Raw genomic sequence first — 23,499 nt, 5'->3', positions numbered from 1 at the left:
TTGGAGCTGCACCTGGCACAGAGGGCAGGGAGGAAGCAGAGCACATGCACACCTGAGACTCAGCCCGCAAGGAAACCCCCAGCCAGACAAGGCCCCTGCTGCCTGCGCAGCTCCAGGCTGTGCAGCCCCAAACTGGGGATCCTTGCCTGAGCCCAGCACGATCCTTCTGAGCTCAGCCAGGCCCAGCCCTGCTCCTGTCTAATCTGGATGGAAATCAGCACCTCAGCCCAGCCCCAGCCTCTGGCCAGAACACACGGTCTCCCCTCTGCCCACACCACCACCATTGCAGAACACTCCCAGAAGGACAAGGCGCAGGAACAAGGCCTGGAAAGTTCAGTGCTGTCTTAGAGGGCGTGGAGGAGAAAGGGGCTTGCAACTCACCTGGTTCCCAAGGAGGTGGAGGTGACAGGAGTGGTTGAGAGAGCCAGCAGTTAGGCTGCCTTTTATCCAGGCCCCACAGTGCCTCAGGGCCCAGCGTCCATTCCGCATAAGTGACGATATTCCTGCATGATCCCAAATGAACGGAAACATCTCTGGGAATGGCGTGGCATGACTTGGTTTTTCCCTCTACTATGACTTTGCATTTCCTGGCCTATATCATTCCCATTCCCTCACAGACACTTCTTCTGTGTGCTGGTATGCGAGATTCCTTGTTACCTGGGGGCAAGGATGTGTCAGAGAGGGTAAGAGTCATGAGCCAAGTTCAGATGGGATCCCATTGAGGTAGGTGATTCCAGCCTGAGGCATTCTTTTCGATATTTTATGCTTCTGCTGACAGGAAGGGCCTCATCTTCTCCCAGCCATCCAGTCTTTGGCTCATCATCCAATGGCTCTCCTATATGCCTACCCCTCAAAGTAAATCCTCTTTGCCTTCTTCCTCCTCAGCCTTCACTGTCTATGAGACTCCTGCAGCATTGCTGGCTGAGCTACTGTCCTCCTTGGAGTGGCCTGAACCTGCTCTGCCTTTGAGCTCCCCAGCATGCCCTCAGTCACTCCTCTTCCTGTGGCCTCTGCCCCATGTGCTCCCCCACAATAATGTGCAGGGCAATGTGGCTGTGCCCCATTGTGTGTGCCAGTGTCTGCACATCCCTGTGCTCGTGCACTGGTGGCAACACCCCCCTGAGAGCCGCTGGCCTACACGGGGCTGGCCGTGCTCAGGGCAGGGCACTTGTGGGCAAGCCCCGTGCCCGTGTGTCTGTGCACGTGTGCTGGGCTCTGTGTGTCTGGGGTCGTGTCTGGGCACAGCTGGGCAGGCTGGCAATGTGTCAGTGCCCCTGTGTGTGTGTCCACAGCTGGGCCTGAGCTGACCTCTCAGCCCAGCCACTGCAAGCCCCACAGGGACTTCCCTGTCCAGCAGTGCCAGCCACTCACACACACTCGGCCCCCAGCTGCTTCTGTGCAGGAAGCTGGAGAGGGCCATGGCACTCCCATCTCCCCAGGACAATCCCAAAGACAGGCCATCCCTTTGATGCCACCTCCAGGCAGCCTTGGGGCACTCAGCTGTTTCCCAGGCTCCTTGTTCCTCCCTCATGGAGAAGCTTGGAGGTTGCAGTGTTCTGGTGGCTCTGTGAGGATGGGGCAGTCCTGTGGCCACACTGGCCTTTGTCCTGAGCCAGGAGCTATGGGAAGTGATGCTATCAAAACAGTGAGACACGTGGAGAAAATTCTTTGACTGTGTCGGGGAGGTGGAGGCTGGAAGATGGGAGAGTTTCTCCTCTCCAACACCCAGAATGGGAAAGAGTGGCAGCCTCCAACACAGTGGGAGGATGGCTTTGGTTGTGTCCTCGTGCTTAGTTGATCCTCTGAAGCCCCTCAGCCCTTCCTGTCTGGCTGGAAGCTGAGCAGAAGGCTAATGTGAGGCACGTGTTGGAAGAAAGGAGGTTGTGGACTATCCCCAGGCACTGCTGTTTCCCATTCCCTCTCGGGTGAGGTTTTTCCATCATCTCCTCCTGATGCTGTCTATTTGGAGGAAGCCAGGGCTGTATTTGTAATCCTCCATAGCAAAAGCACAAAGTACAATCCAGCACGGAGTGTGCACCCTTGGCTTCCTCCAGCTTTTGCCCTGAGCTGACTGCAAGAGTTCCCACACAAGGAAGGAGAAAGCAGTGGGCCATGTTTGGATGCAAAACGAGTTTATTGAGTATAAGGAAGAAAAGGAGGAGGCTCAAAGGGGACACCAGGAGCAGGCACTGGGGTGCAGTGGGGGTGTCCATTTGCCTGGCCTGCAGGGAGATGGAGGGAGGCAAACAGGTCCCACTAGGCTGGCATTTGGTGATGCTGACAGGAAAGGAGGAAATAGGAAGAGATTGTAAGAAAGGAAGAGTACAGCAAGGGCACATATCTATTGTCCTAAAGATCCATCTTCAGCGCTGCTCCACATTTTGAGGTTGTGGAGGTTCTTGCCCGAGGATGTTGCCAGCACATTTAGCAGGGGGGACAACATCTGCTGCCATAGCAGTTGGTGATGCAGGAGATGTCAAAGCCCCCAGAGCTGATGGGCACTCCGCCACAGCTGAGGATGTTGCCAACAGCAGCAGAGGTGGAGGATCCCACGGCAGTGTTTTGTGGGAAGGAGCTGAGGACGGGGCCGGGCAGGGTCACCAGCACAGCAGGCGGCTCAATGACGACGTGGGAGCTCTGGCACTGCCTGACACAGCACTCATTGCAGCTGCTGGCCAGCGGGCAGGGGCCGCAGGGCTGGCAGCAAGGGTCACAGGGCTTGCAGCAGGACATGGCTCACGGTCACAGGTGCACCTGGCACAGAGGGCAGGGAGAAGCAGAAAGTGAGGACACATGAGAAGCAGCACTGCACCCAAACACCCTGCAGCCAAGGCACCTCCTAGCCCACACTGCACTGCCCAGCTCAAAGCCCAGGAGACACCTCAGCCAAGTCCCAGCCGCTCTTTCTCTGTCTGCACAAGACCTTCTCTCCCCTGCCCTCTCCCAGCACAAGCCGCTTCCAGCCCTGTGCTACGACAGCCCCTCTCAGCTGAGAACTGCAGGCAGAAAAGAGCTGGTCTTGAAGCAGCAGCAGGAGTAGCAGGAGATGAGGCTTCCCACTCACCTGATTCCTGAGGAGAAGGAGGTGAGAGAACTGGATGAGGGAGCAGAGACTTGGGCTGCCTTTTATAGCAGTCCTGCCCTGCCTCAGGCCCAGAGGCACCTTAGTGGAAGTCATAATTTTGTGACCAGCTCGTGTCAAATGTGCACCATCCCAGCTAATGGCAGGGGCTGTGTCCAGGTTTCCTGCACTGCGGTCTCCATTTCCTGGTTACTGCCGTGTGCATTCCTATCTGAAGAATTCTTCTGGGGCCAGGGTGAGAGGCCCAAGAATTTCCAGGATATAAAGACATCAGAGCAGGCAGAAAGCTCGGATCATGGTCTGGTGGCATTCCATGCAGGCACATGAGATGATCCTCTGTCATTCCTGTGGGTTTGTTTGTGGCCAAGTAGTCAGGGCATCACTCTCATCCTTCCTGTACACCTGCCCATCTCTCCCTCATCTCTCTGTGGCATCCCATGTGTTTTCACGTGCAGCCTGTGTTCCCAGCCCATTTTGGGAATGGCTTGGAGATATAAGGTATTCCTTGTGCTCTTGCTTCCCCTCTAATACATCTCCCTTTGGTCAAGAGTCCATGCCCGCTTCTCCAGCTCCTTCCTGCTCTTGCCCTGGGCTGGATTACCAGCTGCGCTCAGTGGTCCTTGGCTGGATGGATGGTACCCAGCAAGCTGCCATATCTATCCCCTCTCCGGTGGGAAAACAAGATCAAATGAAACAGAGAACATCTTGAAACTTAAAAAAAGGCACTTTGTTAAATCAAGAACAAAAGGTTATGCATGCACACATACAGTGGGAAAGAAAATAACTGATGGCCAACTTCCCTCAGGAAGCAAGGGCTGGCCACTTCCCAGGAAGCAGGCCTTCCTCACGTGTCCTGGTTGCTCACAAAGGCCAACTTTGTAAATAAGGCTGCAGGAATGGGCTCTGTGAGAAGAGTAGAGTGGCTCCCGCCTCGTCTGATTGAGTCAGCCCCAACTGTGACCGAAGGGGACTCAGCCCTGCCCAACACGGAGCACATTTGTCACACTGCTGATGCCTGTGTGAAAGCAGATTTCAATAGGAGTGGGTTGGGCTGGAAGGCAACTTCAAGGCCATTTCTTTCCACTCCTCCTGCCCTCAACAGACGGGCACTGATGCCACCCACTCAGCCGGCTTGCTGAAAGCTCTGGCCAACCTGGTCTTCCACATTTACAGAGCTGTGGCATGCAAAACCATTCTGGGCAATTTCTTACAAAGCCTCACCACCCTTACATAGAGAGGCATCTCTGTTCAGCTCCAGGGGAAAGGGAACAAGGAAAATTGCACTGCAGGGATTTCAGTGCTGTGCTGTCTCCACCCTTTTCCTATGAGCAATCTGGAAGTGTTCTTATAGAAAGAAGGAGAAATCACAGGCCTCTTTTTGAATGCAAAAGCAACTTTATTGAGACAAAAGAAGAAATGGAGGAGGCTCACAGGGAGCACCAAGAGCAGCTACTGAGATTTACCAGTGATGTTTGAAGTCCTGGCCTGTCCAAGGAGGGAGGCCAGTGGGTCTCACCAGGCTGCCACTGAGTGGTGGTGACAGGAAAGGAAGGGAAGAGAAGAAGAGAGCAGGGGGAAACGGCAACAACAGTCCGAAGTTCTAAGTCCAATGTCTTAAAGATCCATCTTCACACCAGCACCATGTTCTGAGGTCTTGGAGGTCCTTGCCCAAGGATGTTGGCCTCAGCATCTCTCGCAAGGACGACAACATCTGCTGCCACCGTAGCAGCTGGTGATGCAGGAGATGTCAAAGCCCCCAGAGCTGATGGGCACTCCCTCACAGCTGAGGATGCTGCCCACAGCAGCAGAGGTGGAGGATCCCACGGCAGTGTTCTGTGGGAAGGAGCTGAGGACGGGGCCGGGCAGGGTCACCAGCACAGCAGGCGGCTCAATGACGACGTGGGAGCTCTGGCACTGCCTGACACAGCACTCATTGCAGCTGCTGGCCAGCGGGCAGGGGCCGCAGGGCTGGCGGCAAGGGTCACAGGGCCGGCACTGCTGGCACTTCTCCGGGCAGGACATGGCTGGATCTTGGAGCTGCACCTGGCACAGAGGGCAGGGAGGAAGCAGAGCACATGCACACCTGAGACTCAGCCCGCAAGGAAACCCCCAGCCAGACAAGGCCCCTGCTGCCTGCGCAGCTCCAGGCTGTGCAGCCCCAAACTGGGGATCCTTGCCTGAGCCCAGCACGGTCCTTCTGAGCTCAGCCAGGCCCAGCCCTGCTCCTGTCTAATCTGGATGGAAATCAGCACCTCAGCCCAGCCCCAGCCTCTGGCCAGAACACACGGTCTCCCCTCTGCCCACACCACCACCATTGCAGAACACTCCCAGATGGACAAGGCGCAGGAACAAGGCCTGGAAAGTTCAGTGCTGTCTTAGAGGGCGTGGAGGAGAAAGGGGCTTGCAACTCACCTGGTTCCCAAGGAGGTGGAGGTGACAGGAGTGGTTGAGAGAGCCAGCAGTTAGGCTGCCTTTTATCCAGGCCCCACAGTGCCTCAGGGCCCAGCGTCCATTCCGCATAAGTGACGATATTCCTGCATGATCCCAAATGAACGGAAACATCTCTGGGAATGGCGTGGCATGACTTGGTTTTTCCCTCTACTATGACTTTGAATTTCCTGGCCTACATCATTCCCATTCCCTCACAGACACTTCTTCTGTGTGCTGGTATGCGAGATTCCTTGTTACCTGGGGGCAAGGATGTGTCAGAGAGGGTAAGAGTCATGAGCTAAGTTCAGATGGGATCCCATTGAGGTAGGTGATTCCAGCCTGAGGCATTCTTTTCGATATTTTATGCTTCTGCTGACAGGAAGGGCCTCATCTTCTCCCAGCCATCCAGTCTTTGGCTCATCATCCAATGGCTCTCCTATATGCCTACCCCTCAAAGTAAATCCTCTTTGCCTTCTTCCTCCTCAGCCTTCACTGTCTATGAGACTCCTGCAGCATTGCTGCCTAAGCTGCTGTCCTCCTTGGAGTGGCCTGAACCTGCTCTGCCTTTGAGCTCCCCAGCATGCCCTCAGTCACATCTCTTCCTGTGGCCTCTGCCCCATGTGCTCCCCCACAATAATGTGCAGGGCAATGTGGCTGTGCCCCATTGTGTGTGCCAGTGTCTGCACATCCCTGTGCTCGTGCACTGGTGGCAACACCCCCCTGAGAGCCGCTGGCCTACACGGGGCTGGCCGTGCTCAGGGCAGGGCACTTGTGGGCAAGCCCCGTGCCCGTGTGTCTGTGCACGTGTGCTGGGCTCTGTGTGTCTGGGGTCGTGTCTGGGCACAGCTGGGCAGGCTGGCAATGTGTCAGTGCCCCTGTGTGTGTGTCCACAGCTGGGCCTGAGCTGACCTCTCAGCCCAGCCACTGCAAGCCCCACAGGGACTTCCCTGTCCAGCAGTGCCAGCCACTCACACACACTCGGCCCCCAGCTGCTTCTGTGCAGGAAGCTGGAGAGGGCCATGGCACTCCCATCTCCCCAGGACAATCCCAAAGACAGGCCATCCCTTTGATGCCACCTCCAGGCAGCCTTGGGGCACTCAGCTGTTTCCCAGGCTCCTTGCTCCTCCCTCATGGAGAAGCTTGGAGGTTGCAGTGTTCTGGTGACTCTGTGAGGATGGGGCAGTCCTGTGGCCACACTGGCCTTTGTCCTGAGCCAGGAGCTATGGGAAGTGATGCTATCAAAACAGTGAGACACGTGGCGAAAATTCTTTGACCGTGTCGGGGAGGTGGAGGCTGGAAGATGGGAGAGTTTCTCCTCTCCAACACCCAGAATGGGAAAGAGCTGCAGCCTCCAACACAGTGGGAGGATGGCTTTGGTTGTGTCCTCGTGCTTAGTTGATCCTCTGAAGCCCCTCAGCCCTGCCTGTCTGGCTGGAAGCTGAGCAGAAGGCTAATGTGAGGCACGTGTTGGAAGAAAGGAGGTTGTGGACTATCCCCAGGCACTGCTGTTTCCCATTCCCTCTCAGGTTAGGTTTTTCCATCATCTCCTCCTGATGCTCTCTATTTGGAGGAAGCCAGGGCTGTATTTGTAATCCTCAATAGCAAAAGCACAAAGTACAATCCAGCACGGAGTGTGCACCCTTGGCTTCCTCCAGCTTTTGCCCTGAGCTGACTGCAAGAGTTCCCACACAAGGAAGGAGAAAGCAGTGGGCCATGTTTGGATGCAAAACGAGTTTATTGAGTCTAAGGAAGAAAAGGAGGAGGCTCAAAGCAGACACCAGGAGCAGGCACTGGGGTGCAGTGGGGGTGTCCATTTGCCTGGCCTGCAGGGAGATGGAGGGAGGCAAACAGGTCCCACTAGGCTGGCATTTGGTGATGCTGACAGGAAAGGAGGAAATAGGAAGAGATTGTAAGAAAGGAAGAGTACAGCAAGGGCACATATCTATTGTCCTAAAGATCCATCTTCAGCGCTGCTCCACATTTTGAGGTTGTGGAGGTTCTTGCCCGAGGATGTTGCCAGCACATTTAGCAGGGGGGACAACATCTGCTGCCATAGCAGTTGGTGATGCAGGAGATGTCAAAGCCCCCAGAGCTGATGGGCACTCCGCCACAGCTGAGGATGTTGCCAACAGCAGCAGAGGTGGAGGATCCCACGGCAGTGTTCTGTGGGAAGGAGCTGAGGACGGGGCCGGGCAGGGTCACCAGCACAGCAGGCGGCTCAATGACGACGTGGGAGCTCTGGCACTGCCTGACACAGCACTCATTGCAGCTGCTGGCCAGCGGGCAGGGGCCGCAGGGCTGGCAGCAAGGGTCACAGGGCTTGCAGCAGGACATGGCTCACGGTCACAGGTGCACCTGGCACAGAGGGCAGGGAGAAGCAGAAAGTGAGGACACATGGGAAACAGCACTGCACCCAAACACCCAGCAGCCAAGGCACCTCCTGGCCCACGTTGCACTGCCCAGCTCAAAGCCCAGGGGCCACCTCAGCCAAGTCCCAGCCGCTCTTTCTCTGTCTGCACAAGACCTTCTCTCCCCTGCCCTCTCCCAGCACAAGCCGCTTCCAGCCCTGTGCTACGACAGCCCCTCTCAGCTGAGACCTCCAGGCAAAAAAGAGCTGGTCTTGAAGCAGCAGCAGGAGTAGCAGGAGATGAGGCTTCCCACTCACCTGATTCCTGAGGAGAAGGAGGTGAGAGAAGTGGATGAGGGAGCAGAGACTTGGGCTGCCTTTTATAGCAGTCCTGCCCTGCCTCAGGCCCAGAGGCACCTTAGTGGAAGTCATAATTTTGTGACCAGCTCGTGTCAAATGTGCACCATCCCAGCTAATGGCAGGGGCTGTGTCCAGGTTTCCTGCACTGCGGTCTCCATTTCCTGGTTACTGCCGTGTGCATTCCTATCTGAAGAATTCTTCTGGGGCCAGGGTGAGAGGCCCAAGAATTTCCAGGATATAAAGACATCAGAGCAGGCAGAAGGCTCGGATCATGGTCTGGTGGCATTCCATGCAGGCACATGAGATGATCCTCTGTCATTCCTGTGGGTTTGTTTGTGGCCAAGTAGTCAGGGCATCACTCTCATCCTTCCTGTACACCTGCCCATCTCTCCCTCATCTCTCTGTGGCATCCCATGTGTTTTTACATGCAGCCAGTGTTCCCAGCCAATTATGGGAATGGCTTGGAGATATAAGGTATTCCTTGTGCTCTTGCTTCCCCTCTAATACATCTCCCTTTGGTCAAGAGTCCATGCCCGCTTCTCCAGCTCCTTCCTGCTCTTGCCCTGGGCTGGATTACCAGCTGTGCTCAGTGGACCTTGGCTGGATGGATGGTACCCAGCAAGCTGCCATATCTATCCCCTCTCCGGTGGGAAAACAAGATCAAATCAAACAGAGAACATCTTGAAACTTAAAAAAAGGCACTTTGTTAAATCAAGAACAAAAGGTTATGCATGCACACATACAGTGGGAAAGAAAATAACTGATGGCCAACTTCCCTCAGGAAGCAAGGGCTGGCCACTTCCCAGGAAGCAGGCCTTCCTCACGTGTCCTGGTTGCTCACAAAGGCCAACTTTGTAAATAAGGCTGCAGGAATGGGCTCTGTGAGAAGAGTAGAGTGGCTCCCGCCTCGTCTGATTGAGTCAGCCCCAACTGTGACCGAAGGGGACTCAGCCCTGCCCAACACGGAGCACATTTGTCACACCGCTGATGCCTGTGTGAAAGCAGATTTCAATAGGAGTGGGTTGGGCTGGAAGGCAACTTCAAGGCCATTTCTTTCCACTCCTCCTGCCCTCAACAGACGGGCACTGATGCCACCCACTCAGCCGGCTTGCTGAAAGCTCTGGCCAACCTGGTCTTCCACATTTACAGAGCTGTGGCATCCAAAACCATTCGGGGCAATTTCTTACAAAGCCTCACCACCCTTACATAGAGAGGCATCTCTGTTCAGCTCCAGGGGAAAGGGAACAAGGAAAATTGCACTGCAGGGATTTCAGTGCTGTGCTGTCTCCACCCTTTTCCTATGAGCAATCTGGAAGTGTTCTTATAGAAAGAAGGAGAAATCACAGGCCTCTTTTTGAATGCAAAAGCAACTTTATTGAGACAAAAGAAGAAATGGAGGAGGCTCACAGGGAGCACCAAGAGCAGCTACTGAGATTTACCAGTGATGTTTGAAGTCCTGGCCTGTCCAAGGAGGGAGGCCAGTGGGTCTCACCAGGCTGCCACTGAGTGGTGGTGACAGGAAAGGAAGGGAAGAGAAGAAGAGAGCAGGGGGAAACGGCAACAACAGTCCGAAGTTCTAAGTCCAATGTCTTAAAGATCCATCTTCACACCAGCACCATGTTCTGAGGTCTTGGAGGTCCTTGCCCAAGGATGTTGGCCTCAGCATCTCTCGCAAGGACGACAACATCTGCTGCCACCGTAGCAGCTGGTGATGCAGGAGATGTCAAAGCCCCCAGAGCTGATGGGCACTCCCTCACAGCTGAGGATGCTGCCCACAGCAGCAGAGGTGGAGGATCCCACGGCAGTGTTCTGTGGGAAGGAGCTGAGGACGGGGCCGGGCAGGGTCACCAGCACAGCAGGCGGCTCAATGACGACGTGGGAGCTCTGGCACTGCCTGACACAGCACTCATTGCAGCTGCTGGCCAGCGGGCAGGGGCCGCAGGGCTGGCAGCAAGGGTCACAGGGCCGGCACTGCTGGCACTTCTCCGGGCAGGACATGGCTGGATCTTGGAGCTGCACCTGGCACAGAGGGCAGGGAGGAAGCAGAGCACATGCACACCTGAGACTCAGCCCGCAAGGAAACCCCCAGCCAGACAAGGCCCCTGCTGCCTGCGCAGCTCCAGGCTGTGCAGCCCCAAACTGGGGATCCTTGCCTGAGCCCAGCACGGTCCTTCTGAGCTCAGCCAGGCCCAGCCCTGCTCCTGTCTAATCTGGATGGAAATCAGCACCTCAGCCCAGCCCCAGCCTCCGGCCAGAACACACGGTCTCCCCTCTGCCCACACCACCACCATTGCAGAACACTCCCAGAAGGACAAGGCACAGGAACAAGGCCTGGAAAGTTCAGTGCTGTCTTAGAGGGCGTGGAGGAGAAAGGGGCTTGCAACTCACCTGGTTCCCAAGGAGGTGGAGGTGACAGGAGTGGTTGAGAGAGCCAGCAGTTAGGCTGCCTTTTATCCTGGCCCCACAGTGCCTCAGGGCCCAGCGTCCATTCCGCATAAGTGACGATATTCCTGCATGATCCCAAATGAACGGAAACATCTCTGGGAATGGCGTGGCATGACTTGGTTTTTCCCTCTACTATGACTTTGCATTTCCTGGCCTACATCATTCCCATTCCCTCACAGACACTTCTTCTGTGTGCTGGTATGCGAGATTCCTTGTTACCTGGGGGCAAGGATGTGTCAGAGAGGGTAAGAGTCATGAGCTAAGTTCAGATGGGATCCCATTGAGGTAGGTGATTCCAGCCTGAGGCATTCTTTTCGATATTTTATGCTTCTGCTGACAGGAAGGGCCTCATCTTCTCCCAGCCATCCAGTCTTTGGCTCATCATCCAATGGCTCTCCTATATGCCTACCCCTCAAAGTAAATCCTCTTTGCCTTCTTCCTCCTCAGCCTTCACTGCCTATGAGACTCCTGCAGCATTGCTGCCTGAGCTGCTGTCCTCCTTGGAGTGGCCTGAACCTGCTCTGCCTTTGAGCTCCCCAGCATGCCCTCAGTCACTCCTCTTCCTGTGGCCTCTGCCCCATGTGCTCCCCCACAATAATGTGCAGGGCAATGTGGCTGTGCCCCATTGTGTGTGCCAGTGTCTGCACATCCCTGTGCTCGTGCACTGGTGGCAACACCCCCCTGAGAGCCGCTGGCCTACACGGGGCTGGCCATGCTCAGGGCAGGGCACTTGTGGGCAAGCCCCGTGCCCGTGTGTCTGTGCACGTGTGCTGGGCTCTGTGTGTCTGGGGTCGTGTCTGGGCACAGCTGGGCAGGCTGGCAATGTGTCAGTGCCCCTGTGTGTGTGTCCACAGCTGGGCCTGAGCTGACCTCTCAGCCCAGCCACTGCAAGCCCCACAGGGACTTCCCTGTCCAGCAGTGCCAGCCACTCACACACACTCGGCCCCCAGCTGCTTCTGTGCAGGAAGCTGGAGAGGGCCATGGCACTCCCATCTCCCCAGGACAATCCCAAAGACAGGCCATCCCTTTGATGCCACCTCCAGGCAGCCTTGGGGCACTCAGCTGTTTCCCAGGCTCCTTGCTCCTCCCTCATGGAGAAGCTTGGAGGTTGCAGTGTTCTGGTGGCTCTGTGAGGATGGGGCAGTCCTGTGGCCACACTGGCCTTTGTCCTGAGCCAGGAGCTATGGGAAGTGATGCTATCAAAACAGTGAGACACGTGGAGAAAATTCTTTGACCGTGTCGGGGAGGTGGAGGCTGGAAGATGGGAGAGTTTCTCCTCTCCAACACCCAGAATGGGAAAGAGTGGCAGCCTCCAACACAGTGGGAGGATGGCTTTGGTTGTGTCCTCGTGCTTAGTTGATCCTCTGAAGCCCCTCAGCCCTGCCTGTCTGGCTGGAAGCTGAGCAGAAGGCTAATGTGAGGCACGTGTTGGAAGAAAGGAGGTTGTGGACTATCCCCAGGCACTGCTGTTTCCCATTCCCTCTCAGGTTAGGTTTTTCCATCATCTCCTCCTGATGCTCTCTATTTGGAGGAAGCCAGGGCTGTATTTGTAATCCTCAATAGCAAAAGCACAAAGTACAATCCAGCACGGAGTGTGCACCCTTGGCTTCCTCCAGCTTTTGCCCTGAGCTGACTGCAAGAGTTCCCACACAAGGAAGGAGAAAGCAGTGGGCCATGTTTGGATGCAAAACGAGTTTATTGAGTCTAAGGAAGAAAAGGAGGAGGCTCAAAGCAGACACCAGGAGCAGGCACTGGGGTGCAGTGGGGGTGTCCATTTGCCTGGCCTGCAGGGAGATGGAGGGAGGCAAACAGGTCCCACTAGGCTGGCATTTGGTGATGCTGACAGGAAAGGAGGAAATAGGAAGAGATTGTAAGAAAGGAAGAGTACAGAGAGGGCACATATCCATTGTCCTTAAGATCTATCTTCAGTGCTGCTCCGCCTTTTAGGTTGTAAAGGTTCTTGCCCGAGGATGTTGCCAGCACATTTAGCAGGGGGGACAACATCTGCTGCCATAGCAGTTGGTGATGCAGGAGATGTCAAAGCCCCCAGAGCTGATGGGCACTCCGCCACAGCTGAGGATGTTGCCAACAGCAGCAGAGGTGGAGGATCCCACGGCAGTGTTCTGTGGGAAGGAGCTGAGGACGGGGCCGGGCAGGGTCACCAGCACAGCAGGCGGCTCAATGACGACGTGGGAGCTCTGGCACTGCCTGACACAGCACTCATTGCAGCTGCTGGCCAGCGGGCAGGGGCCGCAGGGCTGGCAGCAAGGGTCACAGGGCTTGCAGCAGGACATGGCTCGCGGTCACAGGTGCACCTGGCACAGAGGGCAGGGAGAAGCAGAAAGTGAGGACACATGGGAAACAGCACTGCACCCAAACACCCAGCAGCCAAGGCACCTCCTGGCCCACGTTGCACTGCCCAGCTCAAAGCCCAGGGGCCACCTCAGCCAAGTCCCAGCCGCTCTTTCTCTGTCTGCACAAGACCTTCTCTCCCCTGCCCTCTCCCAGCACAAGCCGCTTCCAGCCCTGTGCTACGACAGCCCCTCTCAGCTGAGACCTCCAGGTAAAAAAGAGCTGGTCTTGAAGCAGCAGCAGGAGTAGCAGGAGATGAGGCTTCCCACTCACCTGATTCCTGAGGAGAAGGAGGTGAGAGAAGTGGATGAGGGAGCAGAGACTTGGGCTGCCTTTTATAGCAGTCCTGCCCTGCCTCAGGCCCAGAGGCACCTTAGTGGAAGTCATAATTTTGTGACCAGCTCGTGTCAAATGTGCACCATCCCAGCTAATGGCAGGGGCTGTGTCCAGGTTTCCTGCACTGCGGTCTCCATTTCCTGGTTACTGCCGTGTGCATTCCTATCTGAAGAATTCTTCTGGGGCCAGGGTGAGAGGCCCAAGAATTTCCAGGATATAAAGACATCAGAGCAGGCAGAAGGCTCGGATCATGGTCTGGTGGCATTCCATGCAGGCACATGAGATGATCCTCTGTCATTCCTGTGGGTTTGTTTGTGGCCAAGTAGTCAGGGCATCACTCTCATCCTTCCTGTACACCTGCCCATCTCTCCCTCATCTCTCTGTGGCATCCCATGTGTTTTTACATGCAGCCAGTGTTCCCAGCCAATTATGGGAATGGCTTGGAGATATAAGGTATTCCTTGTGCTCTTGCTTCCCCTCTAATACATCTCCCTTTGGTCAAGAGTCCATGCCCGCTTCTCCAGCTCCTTCCTGCTCTTGCCCTGGGCTGGATTACCAGCTGTGCTCAGTGGACCTTGGCTGGATGGATGGTACCCAGCAAGCTGCCATATCTATCCCCTCTCCGGTGGGAAAACAAGATCAAATCAAACAGAGAACATCTTGAAACTTAAAAAAAGGCACTTTGTTAAATCAAGAACAAAAGGTTATGCATGCACACATACAGTGGGAAAGAAAATAACTGATGGCCAACTTCCCTCAGGAAGCAAGGGCTGGCCACTTCCCAGGAAGCAGGCCTTCCTCACGTGTCCTGGTTGCTCACAAAGGCCAACTTTGTAAATAAGGCTGCAGGAATGGGCTCTGTGAGAAGAGTAGAGTGGCTCCCGCCTCGTCTGATTGAGTCAGCCCCAACTGTGACCGAAGGGGACTCAGCCCTGCCCAACACGGAGCACATTTGTCACACCGCTGATGCCTGTGTGAAAGCAGATTTCAATAGGAGTGGGTTGGGCTGGAAGGCAACTTCAAGGCCATTTCTTTCCACTCCTCCTGCCCTCAACAGACGGGCACTGATGCCACCCACTCAGCCGGCTTGCTGAAAGCTCTGGCCAACCTGGTCTTCCACATTTACAGAGCTGTGGCATCCAAAACCATTCGGGGCAATTTCTTACAAAGCCTCACCACCCTTACATAGAGAGGCATCTCTGTTCAGCTCCAGGGGAAAGGGAACAAGGAAAATTGCACTGCAGGGATTTCAGTGCTGTGCTGTCTCCACCCTTTTCCTATGAGCAATCTGGAAGTGTTCTTATAGAAAGAAGGAGAAATCACAGGCCTCTTTTTGAATGCAAAAGCAACTTTATTGAGACAAAAGAAGAAATGGAGGAGGCTCACAGGGAGCACCAAGAGCAGCTACTGAGATTTACCAGTGATGTTTGAAGTCCTGGCCTGTCCAAGGAGGGAGGCCAGTGGGTCTCACCAGGCTGCCACTGAGTGGTGGTGACAGGAAAGGAAGGGAAGAGAAGAAGAGAGCAGGGGGAAACGGCAACAACAGTCCGAAGTTCTAAGTCCAATGTCTTAAAGATCCATCTTCACACCAGCACCATGTTCTGAGGTCTTGGAGGTCCTTGCCCAAGGATGTTGGCCTCAGCATCTCTCGCAAGGACGACAACATCTGCTGCCACCGTAGCAGTTGGTGATGCAGGAGATGTCAAAGCCCCCAGAGCTGATGGGCACTCCGCCACAGCTGAGGATGTTGCCAACAGCAGCAGAGGTGGAGGATCCCACGGCAGTGTTCTGTGGGAAGGAGCTGAGGACGGGGCCGGGCAGGGTCACCAGCACAGCAGGCGGCTCAATGACGACGTGGGAGCTCTGGCACTGCCTGACACAGCACTCATTGCAGCTGCTGGCCAGCGGGCAGGGGCCGCAGGGCTGGCAGCAAGGGTCACAGGGCCGGCACTGCTGGCACTTCTCCGGGCAGGACATGGCTGGATCTTGGAGCTGCACCTGGCACAGAGGGCAGGGAGGAAGCAGAGCACATGCACACCTGAGACTCAGCCCGCAAGGAAACCCCCAGCCAGACAAGGCCCCTGCTGCCTGCGCAGCTCCAGGCTGTGCAGCCCCAAACTGGGGATCCTTGCCTGAGCCCAGCACGGTCCTTCTGAGCTCAGCCAGGCCCAGCCCTGCTCCTGTCTAATCTGGATGGAAATCAGCACCTCAGCCCAGCCCCAGCCTCTGGCCAGAACACACGGTCTCCCCTCTGCCCACACCACCACCATTGCAGAACACTCCCAGAAGGACAAGGCACAGGAACAAGGCCTGGAAAGTTCAGTGCTGTCTTAGAGGGCGTGGAGGAGAAAGGGGCTTGCAACTCACCTGGTTCCCAAGGAGGTGGAGGTGACAGGAGTGGTTGAGAGAGCCAGCAGTTAGGCTGCCTTTTATCCTGGCCCCACAGTGCCTCAGGGCCCAGCGTCCATTCCGCATAAGTGACGATATTCCTGCATGATCCCAAATGAACGGAAACATCTCTGGGAATGGCGTGGCATGACTTGGTTTTTCCCTCTACTATGACTTTGCATTTCCTGGCCTACATCATTCCCATTCCCTCACAGACACTTCTTCTGTGTGCTGGTATGCGAGATTCCTTGTTACCTGGGGGCAAGGATGTGTCAGAGAGGGTAAGAGTCATGAGCTAAGTTCAGATGGGATCCCATTGAGGTAGGTGATTCCAGCCTGAGGCATTCTTTTCGATATTTTATGCTTCTGCTGACAGGAAGGGCCTCATCTTCTCCCAGCCATCCAGTCTTTGGCTCATCATCCAATGGCTCTCCTATATGCCTACCCCTCAAAGTAAATCCTCTTTGCCTTCTTCCTCCTCAGCCTTCACTGCCTATGAGACTCCTGCAGCATTGCTGCCTGAGCTGCTGTCCTCCTTGGAGTGGCCTGAACCTGCTCTGCCTTTGAGCTCCCCAGCATGCCCTCAGTCACTCCTCTTCCTGTGGCCTCTGCCCCATGTGCTCCCCCACAATAATGTGCAGGGCAATGTGGCTGTGCCCCATTGTGTGTGCCAGTGTCTGCACATCCCTGTGCTCGTGCACTGGTGGCAACACCCCCCTGAGAGCCGCTGGCCTACACGGGGCTGGCCATGCTCAGGGCAGGGCACTTGTGGGCAAGCCCCGTGCCCGTGTGTCTGTGCACGTGTGCTGGGCTCTGTGTGTCTGGGGTCGTGTCTGGGCACAGCTGGGCAGGCTGGCAATGTGTCAGTGCCCCTGTGTGTGTGTCCACAGCTGGGCCTGAGCTGACCTCTCAGCCCAGCCACTGCAAGCCCCACAGGGACTTCCCTGTCCAGCAGTGCCAGCCACTCACACACACTCGGCCCCCAGCTGCTTCTGTGCAGGAAGCTGGAGAGGGCCATGGCACTCCCATCTCCCCAGGACAATCCCAAAGACAGGCCATCCCTTTGATGCCACCTCCAGGCAGCCTTGGGGCACTCAGCTGTTTCCCAGGCTCCTTGCTCCTCCCTCATGGAGAAGCTTGGAGGTTGCAGTGTTCTGGTGGCTCTGTGAGGATGGGGCAGTCCTGTGGCCACACTGGCCTTTGTCCTGAGCCAGGAGCTATGGGAAGTGATGCTATCAAAACAGTGAGACACGTGGAGAAAATTCTTTGACCGTGTCGGGGAGGTGGAGGCTGGAAGATGGGAGAGTTTCTCCTCTCCAACACCCAGAATGGGAAAGAGTGGCAGCCTCCAACACAGTGGGAGGATGGCTTTGGTTGTGTCCTCGTGCTTAGTTGATCCTCTGAAGCCCCTCAGCCCTGCCTGTCTGGCTGGAAGCTGAGCAGAAGGCTAATGTGAGGCACGTGTTGGAAGAAAGGAGGTTGTGGACTATCCCCAGGCACTGCTGTTTCCCATTCCCTCTCAGGTTAGGTTTTTCCATCATCTCCTCCTGATGCTCTCTATTTGGAGGAAGCCAGGGCTGTATTTGTAATCCTCAATAGCAAAAGCACAAAGTACAATCCAGCACGGAGTGTGCACCCTTGGCTTCCTCCAGCTTTTGCCCTGAGCTGACTGCAAGAGTTCCCACACAAGGAAGGAGAAAGCAGTGGGCCATGTTTGGATGCAAAACGAGTTTATTGAGTCTAAGGAAGAAAAGGAGGAGGCTCAAAGCAGACACCAGGAGCAGGCACTGGGGTGCAGTGGGGGTGTCCATTTGCCTGGCCTGCAGGGAGATGGAGGGAGGCAAACAGGTCCCACTAGGCTGGCATTTGGTGATGCTGACAGGAAAGGAGGAAATAGGAAGAGATTGTAAGAAAGGAAGAGTACAGAGAGGGCACATATCCATTGTCCTTAAGATCTATCTTCAGTGCTGCTCCGCCTTTTAGGTTGTAAAGGTTCTTGCCCGAGGATGTTGCCAGCACATTTAGCAGGGGGGACAACATCTGCTGCCATAGCAGTTGGTGATGCAGGAGATGTCAAAGCCCCCAGAGCTGATGGGCACTCCGCCACAGCTGAGGATGTTGCCAACAGCAGCAGAGGTGGAGGATCCCACGGCAGTGTTCTGTGGGAAGGAGCTGAGGACGGGGCCGGGCAGGGTCACCAGCACAGCAGGCGGCTCAATGACGACGTGGGAGCTCTGGCACTGCCTGACACAGCACTCATTGCAGCTGCTGGCCAGCGGGCAGGGGCCGCAGGGCTGGCAGCAAGGGTCACAGGGCTTGCAGCAGGACATGGCTCGCGGTCACAGGTGCACCTGGCACAGAGGGCAGGGAGAAGCAGAAAGTGAGGACACATGGGAAACAGCACTGCACCCAAACACCCAGCAGCCAAGGCACCTCCTGGCCCACGTTGCACTGCCCAGCTCAAAGCCCAGGGGCCACCTCAGCCAAGTCCCAGCCGCTCTTTCTCTGTCTGCACAAGACCTTCTCTCCCCTGCCCTCTCCCAGCACAAGCCGCTTCCAGCCCTGTGCTACGACAGCCCCTCTCAGCTGAGACCTCCAGGTAAAAAAGAGCTGGTCTTGAAGCAGCAGCAGGAGTAGCAGGAGATGAGGCTTCCCACTCACCTGATTCCTGAGGAGAAGGAGGTGAGAGAAGTGGATGAGGGAGCAGAGACTTGGGCTGCCTTTTATAGCAGTCCTGCCCTGCCTCAGGCCCAGAGGCACCTTAGTGGAAGTCATAATTTTGTGACCAGCTCGTGTCAAATGTGCACCATCCCAGCTAATGGCAGGGGCTGTGTCCAGGTTTCCTGCACTGCGGTCTCCATTTCCTGGTTACTGCCGTGTGCATTCCTATCTGAAGAATTCTTCTGGGGCCAGGGTGAGAGGCCCAAGAATTTCCAGGATATAAAGACATCAGAGCAGGCAGAAGGCTCGGATCATGGTCTGGTGGCATTCCATGCAGGCACATGAGATGATCCTCTGTCATTCCTGTGGGTTTGTTTGTGGCCAAGTAGTCAGGGCATCACTCTCATCCTTCCTGTACACCTGCCCATCTCTCCCTCATCTCTCTGTGGCATCCCATGTGTTTTTACATGCAGCCAGTGTTCCCAGCCAATTATGGGAATGGCTTGGAGATATAAGGTATTCCTTGTGCTCTTGCTTCCCCTCTAATACATCTCCCTTTGGTCAAGAGTCCATGCCCGCTTCTCCAGCTCCTTCCTGCTCTTGCCCTGGGCTGGATTACCAGCTGTGCTCAGTGGACCTTGGCTGGATGGATGGTACCCAGCAAGCTGCCATATCTATCCCCTCTCCGGTGGGAAAACAAGATCAAATCAAACAGAGAACATCTTGAAACTTAAAAAAAGGCACTTTGTTAAATCAAGAACAAAAGGTTATGCATGCACACATACAGTGGGAAAGAAAATAACTGATGGCCAACTTCCCTCAGGAAGCAAGGGCTGGCCACTTCCCAGGAAGCAGGCCTTCCTCACGTGTCCTGGTTGCTCACAAAGGCCAACTTTGTAAATAAGGCTGCAGGAATGGGCTCTGTGAGAAGAGTAGAGTGGCTCCCGCCTCGTCTGATTGAGTCAGCCCCAACTGTGACCGAAGGGGACTCAGCCCTGCCCAACACGGAGCACATTTGTCACACCGCTGATGCCTGTGTGAAAGCAGATTTCAATAGGAGTGGGTTGGGCTGGAAGGCAACTTCAAGGCCATTTCTTTCCACTCCTCCTGCCCTCAACAGACGGGCACTGATGCCACCCACTCAGCCGGCTTGCTGAACGCTCTGGCCAACCTGGTCTTCCACATTTACAGAGCTGTGGCATCCAAAACCATTCGGGGCAATTTCTTACAAAGCCTCACCACCCTTACATAGAGAGGCATCTCTGTTCAGCTCCAGGGGAAAGGGAACAAGGAAAATTGCACTGCAGGGATTTCAGTGCTGTGCTGTCTCCACCCTTTTCCTATGAGCAATCTGGAAGTGTTCTTATAGAAAGAAGGAGAAATCACAGGCCTCTTTTTGAATGCAAAAGCAACTTTATTGAGACAAAAGAAGAAATGGAGGAGGCTCACAGGGAGCACCAAGAGCAGCTACTGAGATTTACCAGTGATGTTTGAAGTCCTGGCCTGTCCAAGGAGGGAGGCCAGTGGGTCTCACCAGGCTGCCACTGAGTGGTGGTGACAGGAAAGGAAGGGAAGAGAAGAAGAGAGCAGGGGGAAACGGCAACAACAGTCCGAAGTTCTAAGTCCAATGTCTTAAAGATCCATCTTCACACCAGCACCATGTTCTGAGGTCTTGGAGGTCCTTGCCCAAGGATGTTGGCCTCAGCATCTCTCGCAAGGACGACAACATCTGCTGCCACCATAGCAGCTGGTGATGCAGGAGATGTCAAAGCCCCCAGAGCTGATGGGCACTCCCTCACAGCTGAGGATGCTGCCCACAGCAGCAGAGGTGGAGGATCCCACGGCAGTGTTCTGTGGGAAGGAGCTGAGGACGGGGCCGGGCAGGGTCACCAGCACAGCAGGCGGCTCAATGACGACGTGGGAGCTCTGGCACTGCCTGACACAGCACTCATTGCAGCTGCTGGCCAGCGGGCAGGGGCCGCAGGGCTGGCAGCAAGGGTCACAGGGCCGGCACTGCTGGCACTTCTCCGGGCAGGACATGGCTGGATCTTGGAGCTGCACCTGGCACAGAGGGCAGGGAGGAAGCAGAGCACATGCACACCTGAGACTCAGCCCGCAAGGAAACCCCCAGCCAGACAAGGCCCCTGCTGCCTGCGCAGCTCCAGGCTGTGCAGCCCCAAACTGGGGATCCTTGCCTGAGCCCAGCACGGTCCTTCTGAGCTCAGCCAGGCCCAGCCCTGCTCCTGTCTAATCTGGATGGAAATCAGCACCTCAGCCCAGCCCCAGCCTCTGGCCAGAACACACGGTCTCCCCTCTGCCCACACCACCACCATTGCAGAACACTCCCAGAAGGACAAGGCACAGGAACAAGGCCTGGAAAGTTCAGTGCTGTCTTAGAGGGCGTGGAGGAGAAAGGGGCTTGCAACTCACCTGGTTCCCAAGGAGGTGGAGGTGACAGGAGTGGTTGAGAGAGCCAGCAGTTAGGCTGCCTTTTATCCTGGCCCCACAGTGCCTCAGGGCCCAGCGTCCATTCCGCATAAGTGACGATATTCCTGCATGATCCCAAATGAACGGAAACATCTCTGGGAATGGCGTGGCATGACTTGGTTTTTCCCTCTACTATGACTTTGCATTTCCTGGCCTACATCATTCCCATTCCCTCACAGACACTTCTTCTGTGTGCTGGTATGCGAGATTCCTTGTTACCTGGGGGCAAGGATGTGTCAGAGAGGGTAAGAGTCATGAGCTAAGTTCAGATGGGATCCCATTGAGGTAGGTGATTCCAGCCTGAGGCATTCTTTTCGATATTTTATGCTTCTGCTGACAGGAAGGGCCTCATCTTCTCCCAGCCATCCAGTCTTTGGCTCATCATCCAATGGCTCTCCTATATGCCTACCCCTCAAAGTAAATCCTCTTTGCCTTCTTCCTCCTCAGCCTTCACTGCCTATGAGACTCCTGCAGCATTGCTGCCTGAGCTGCTGTCCTCCTTGGAGTGGCCTGAACCTGCTCTGCCTTTGAGCTCCCCAGCATGCCCTCAGTCACTCCTCTTCCTGTGGCCTCTGCCCCATGTGCTCCCCCACAATAATGTGCAGGGCAATGTGGCTGTGCCCCATTGTGTGTGCCAGTGTCTGCACATCCCTGTGCTCGTGCACTGGTGGCAACACCCCCCTGAGAGCCGCTGGCCTACACGGGGCTGGCCATGCTCAGGGCAGGGCACTTGTGGGCAAGCCCCGTGCCCGTGTGTCTGTGCACGTGTGCTGGGCTCTGTGTGTCTGGGGTCGTGTCTGGGCACAGCTGGGCAGGCTGGCAATGTGTCAGTGCCCCTGTGTGTGTGTCCACAGCTGGGCCTGAGCTGACCTCTCAGCCCAGCCACTGCAAGCCCCACAGGGACTTCCCTGTCCAGCAGTGCCAGCCACTCACACACACTCGGCCCCCAGCTGCTTCTGTGCAGGAAGCTGGAGAGGGCCATGGCACTCCCATCTCCCCAGGACAATCCCAAAGACAGGCCATCCCTTTGATGCCACCTCCAGGCAGCCTTGGGGCACTCAGCTGTTTCCCAGGCTCCTTGCTCCTCCCTCATGGAGAAGCTTGGAGGTTGCAGTGTTCTGGTGGCTCTGTGAGGATGGGGCAGTCCTGTGGCCACACTGGCCTTTGTCCTGAGCCAGGAGCTATGGGAAGTGATGCTATCAAAACAGTGAGACACGTGGAGAAAATTCTTTGACCGTGTCGGGGAGGTGGAGGCTGGAAGATGGGAGAGTTTCTCCTCTCCAACACCCAGAATGGGAAAGAGTGGCAGCCTCCAACACAGTGGGAGGATGGCTTTGGTTGTGTCCTCGTGCTTAGTTGATCCTCTGAAGCCCCTCAGCCCTGCCTGTCTGGCTGGAAGCTGAGCAGAAGGCTAATGTGAGGCACGTGTTGGAAGAAAGGAGGTTGTGGACTATCCCCAGGCACTGCTGTTTCCCATTCCCTCTCAGGTTAGGTTTTTCCATCATCTCCTCCTGATGCTCTCTATTTGGAGGAAGCCAGGGCTGTATTTGTAATCCTCAATAGCAAAAGCACAAAGTACAATCCAGCACGGAGTGTGCACCCTTGGCTTCCTCCAGCTTTTGCCCTGAGCTGACTGCAAGAGTTCCCACACAAGGAAGGAGAAAGCAGTGGGCCATGTTTGGATGCAAAACGAGTTTATTGAGTCTAAGGAAGAAAAGGAGGAGGCTCAAAGCAGACACCAGGAGCAGGCACTGGGGTGCAGTGGGGGTGTCCATTTGCCTGGCCTGCAGGGAGATGGAGGGAGGCAAACAGGTCCCACTAGGCTGGCATTTGGTGATGCTGACAGGAAAGGAGGAAATAGGAAGAGATTGTAAGAAAGGAAGAGTACAGCAAGGGCACATATCTATTGTCCTAAAGATCCATCTTCAGCGCTGCTCCACATTTTGAGGTTGTGGAGGTTCTTGCCCGAGGATGTTGCCAGCACATTTAGCAGGGGGGACAACATCTGCTGCCATAGCAGTTGGTGATGCAGGAGATGTCAAAGCCCCCAGAGCTGATGGGCACTCCGCCACAGCTGAGGATGTTGCCAACAGCAGCAGAGGTGGAGGATCCCACGGCAGTGTTCTGTGGGAAGGAGCTGAGGACGGGGCCGGGCAGGGTCACCAGCACAGCAGGCGGCTCAATGACGACGTGGGAGCTCTGGCACTGCCTGACACAGCACTCATTGCAGCTGCTGGCCAGCGGGCAGGGGCCGCAGGGCTGGCAGCAAGGGTCACAGGGCTTGCAGCAGGACATGGCTCGCGGTCACAGGTGCACCTGGCACAGAGGGCAGGGAGAAGCAGAAAGTGAGGACACATGGGAAACAGCACTGCACCCAAACACCCAGCAGCCAAGGCACCTCCTGGCCCACACTGCACTGCCCAGCTCAAAGCCCAGGAGACACCTCAGCCAAGTCCCAGCCGCTCTTTCTCTGTCTGCACAAGACCTTCTCTCCCCTGCCCTCTCCCAGCACAAGCCGCTTCCAGCCCTGTGCTACGACAGCCCCTCTCAGCTGAGACCTCCAGGTAAAAAAGAGCTGGTCTTGAAGCAGCAGCAGGAGTAGCAGGAGATG

General features: G+C 55.8%; 6 protein-coding genes across 6 annotated transcripts; all 6 read right to left on the bottom strand.

Moving 5' to 3' along the window:
- Positions 1-2,424: 2,424 nt before the first annotated feature.
- LOC136301636 (feather keratin Cos2-2-like) lies at positions 2,425-2,733 on the bottom strand. Its single transcript, XM_066204761.1, has one exon. It carries the CDS (start codon positions 2,731-2,733, stop codon positions 2,425-2,427), a length of 309 nt encoding a protein of 102 aa, XP_066060858.1.
- A 4,804-nt stretch (positions 2,734-7,537) lies between these two features.
- Positions 7,538-7,846, bottom strand: LOC136301635 (feather keratin Cos2-2-like). Its single transcript, XM_066204760.1, has one exon. It carries the CDS (start codon positions 7,844-7,846, stop codon positions 7,538-7,540), a length of 309 nt encoding a protein of 102 aa, XP_066060857.1.
- Positions 7,847-12,649: 4,803 nt separating this feature from the next.
- LOC136301634 (feather keratin Cos2-2-like) lies at positions 12,650-12,958 on the bottom strand. Its single transcript, XM_066204759.1, has one exon. The coding sequence runs from the start codon at positions 12,956-12,958 to the stop codon at positions 12,650-12,652; it is 309 nt and encodes a 102-aa protein (XP_066060856.1).
- Positions 12,959-14,990: 2,032 nt separating this feature from the next.
- LOC136301633 (feather keratin Cos2-2-like) lies at positions 14,991-15,329 on the bottom strand. The gene has a single exon (XM_066204758.1). It carries the CDS (start codon positions 15,327-15,329, stop codon positions 14,991-14,993), a length of 339 nt encoding a protein of 112 aa, XP_066060855.1.
- A 2,432-nt stretch (positions 15,330-17,761) lies between these two features.
- On the bottom strand, positions 17,762-18,070 carry LOC136301631 (feather keratin Cos2-2-like). The gene has a single exon (XM_066204757.1). It carries the CDS (start codon positions 18,068-18,070, stop codon positions 17,762-17,764), a length of 309 nt encoding a protein of 102 aa, XP_066060854.1.
- A 4,804-nt stretch (positions 18,071-22,874) lies between these two features.
- On the bottom strand, positions 22,875-23,183 carry LOC136301630 (feather keratin Cos2-2-like). The gene has a single exon (XM_066204756.1). It carries the CDS (start codon positions 23,181-23,183, stop codon positions 22,875-22,877), a length of 309 nt encoding a protein of 102 aa, XP_066060853.1.
- Between the last annotated feature and the right edge of the window lie 316 nt (positions 23,184-23,499).

This window comes from Chamaea fasciata, unplaced genomic scaffold (genome assembly GCF_029207755.1).
Source record: "Chamaea fasciata isolate MVZ Bird 193981 ecotype frontalis unplaced genomic scaffold, bChaFas1.0.hap1 SCAF_27, whole genome shotgun sequence".
NCBI lineage: Eukaryota > Metazoa > Chordata > Aves > Passeriformes > Sylviidae > Chamaea > Chamaea fasciata.
Note: the sequence above shows the minus strand (reverse complement) of the source record. Positions and strands in the feature narration are given on the sequence as shown.